Source organism: Sinocyclocheilus rhinocerous, unplaced genomic scaffold, assembly GCF_001515625.1.
Source record: "Sinocyclocheilus rhinocerous isolate Xijiao unplaced genomic scaffold, SAMN03320098_v1.1 scaffold1243, whole genome shotgun sequence".
NCBI classification, from domain to species: domain Eukaryota; kingdom Metazoa; phylum Chordata; class Actinopteri; order Cypriniformes; family Cyprinidae; genus Sinocyclocheilus; species Sinocyclocheilus rhinocerous.
This window is the reverse complement of record NW_015626033.1, coordinates 534165-535552: the sequence shown is the minus strand read 5'-3', so window position 1 is coordinate 535552 and position 1388 is coordinate 534165. Positions and strand designations below refer to the sequence as shown.

The 1388-nt window shown below is 34.4% G+C and overlaps 1 protein-coding gene across 1 annotated transcript in view; it reads right to left on the bottom strand.

Moving 5' to 3' along the window:
• Window positions 1-1388, bottom strand: part of LOC107707984 (synaptotagmin-14-like) — a 47017-nt gene extending 45629 nt beyond the window's left edge. The window contains exon 1 of the mRNA XM_016512118.1: window positions 1338-1388. Within this exon, the coding sequence (XP_016367604.1) occupies window positions 1338-1388 (51 nt within the window). The remainder of the gene's footprint in view (window positions 1-1337) is intronic.

The window sequence follows — 1388 nt, the reverse complement described above, 5'->3', positions numbered from 1 at the left end:
CGTTTTATTTAAATTCTGAATATATTATCGCATACAGCATGGAAAGAGCGCTCCTTTTAAATTTATTAAAAACTGTCACTCATTCATCACGATCTCACAATCACACAATGAAACTTTTTTAATGAAGTTACGAGCATGATAGAACTCAGCACCGGACAAAAAGCGGTGAGTGCGTGGATTCCAACCGAAATACATCTGATTGGACATTGCGTTGTAGAAATCAACAAACATGTCTGTAATTGGCTACTTTGATCCCCTCTGCGAAACTGCATTGTAAAATCATTTGACGCTTTCCAAAACAGAAGGGCAGATACACCGGATTGTTTGCCAAATCTAATTCGTTATGCTATTATTACGAAGAAAACAGATCCTAGACCAGGCGCCGGGCCTGCATAGCATACAACATTCCACGAACAACGAACAATACAATAAATATATTAGGTATTTCTGGGTCCTTTAATTTATTTATGTAATTATTATAAAAAAATTGGACAGACCAAAAACAATTATAAATTATATACAATTTAGACATTTTGGTGGTTCCTTGGTTAAAGTGTACAGCAAATATCAGAAATATCATACTGACTATAACATTATTATACAACTCTTTGTAATATTTGATTCTGATTAAAAAATTAATTTTACATAATGATTGTTTGGTAGGCAGCTATGTATTAAGAGGGATAATGTAGTGTTATTCCATATTTTCTTACATTTTTAATCACCTTGTTTAGTTAGGATTTTAAGACTCATTCTGCTTTAAGCAAAGATCAAATATGAATTGCAACAAATATTAGCAGTGATCGTTTTGATCCTAAATTTCTACCAGCTCTCCTGGGCTTTTAAAAAATTCATAACCAAACAGCAGTCATTCTGCCTAATGACAGTGACCTTTAGAAAGCATCTGCATTCAAAAGCAATTAAATACACCGCTTCCCATGCTCTCTAAACAGCCTCTGTATGTAATTCAGAGATATTATCAAGCTAAATTCATATTTTGCTTTTTTTTTGTCTGATTATATGATTATAACCGTGTCCAATTTATGAGACAGTGCTCTACACTGATAATTGCATTATTTGTTGTAAACTGGGATCTTTATGTCTTCGCTTTTTACTCTGTTCTGAGAGAAGTGCTTGTGCATTTCCTGCATGTCAACTGGGATGTCATTAGATTTCTGTAAGTACCGGAAGCCATTCAGAGCACTTACAGGAGAAACGATGAAAAGGAGAGCGAGAGAAACACATTTGGGAAATCAGCTTTGTCTTTTCAGAGTGTCAAAGAAAAAATGGAGTTTGTCTGAAATACCAATAAGGGCTTCATCAGATGTAAACCTGACAGTATTGGCAATGTTATCATAATCCCATTCGGCTACCTTAAAAGTCACCAT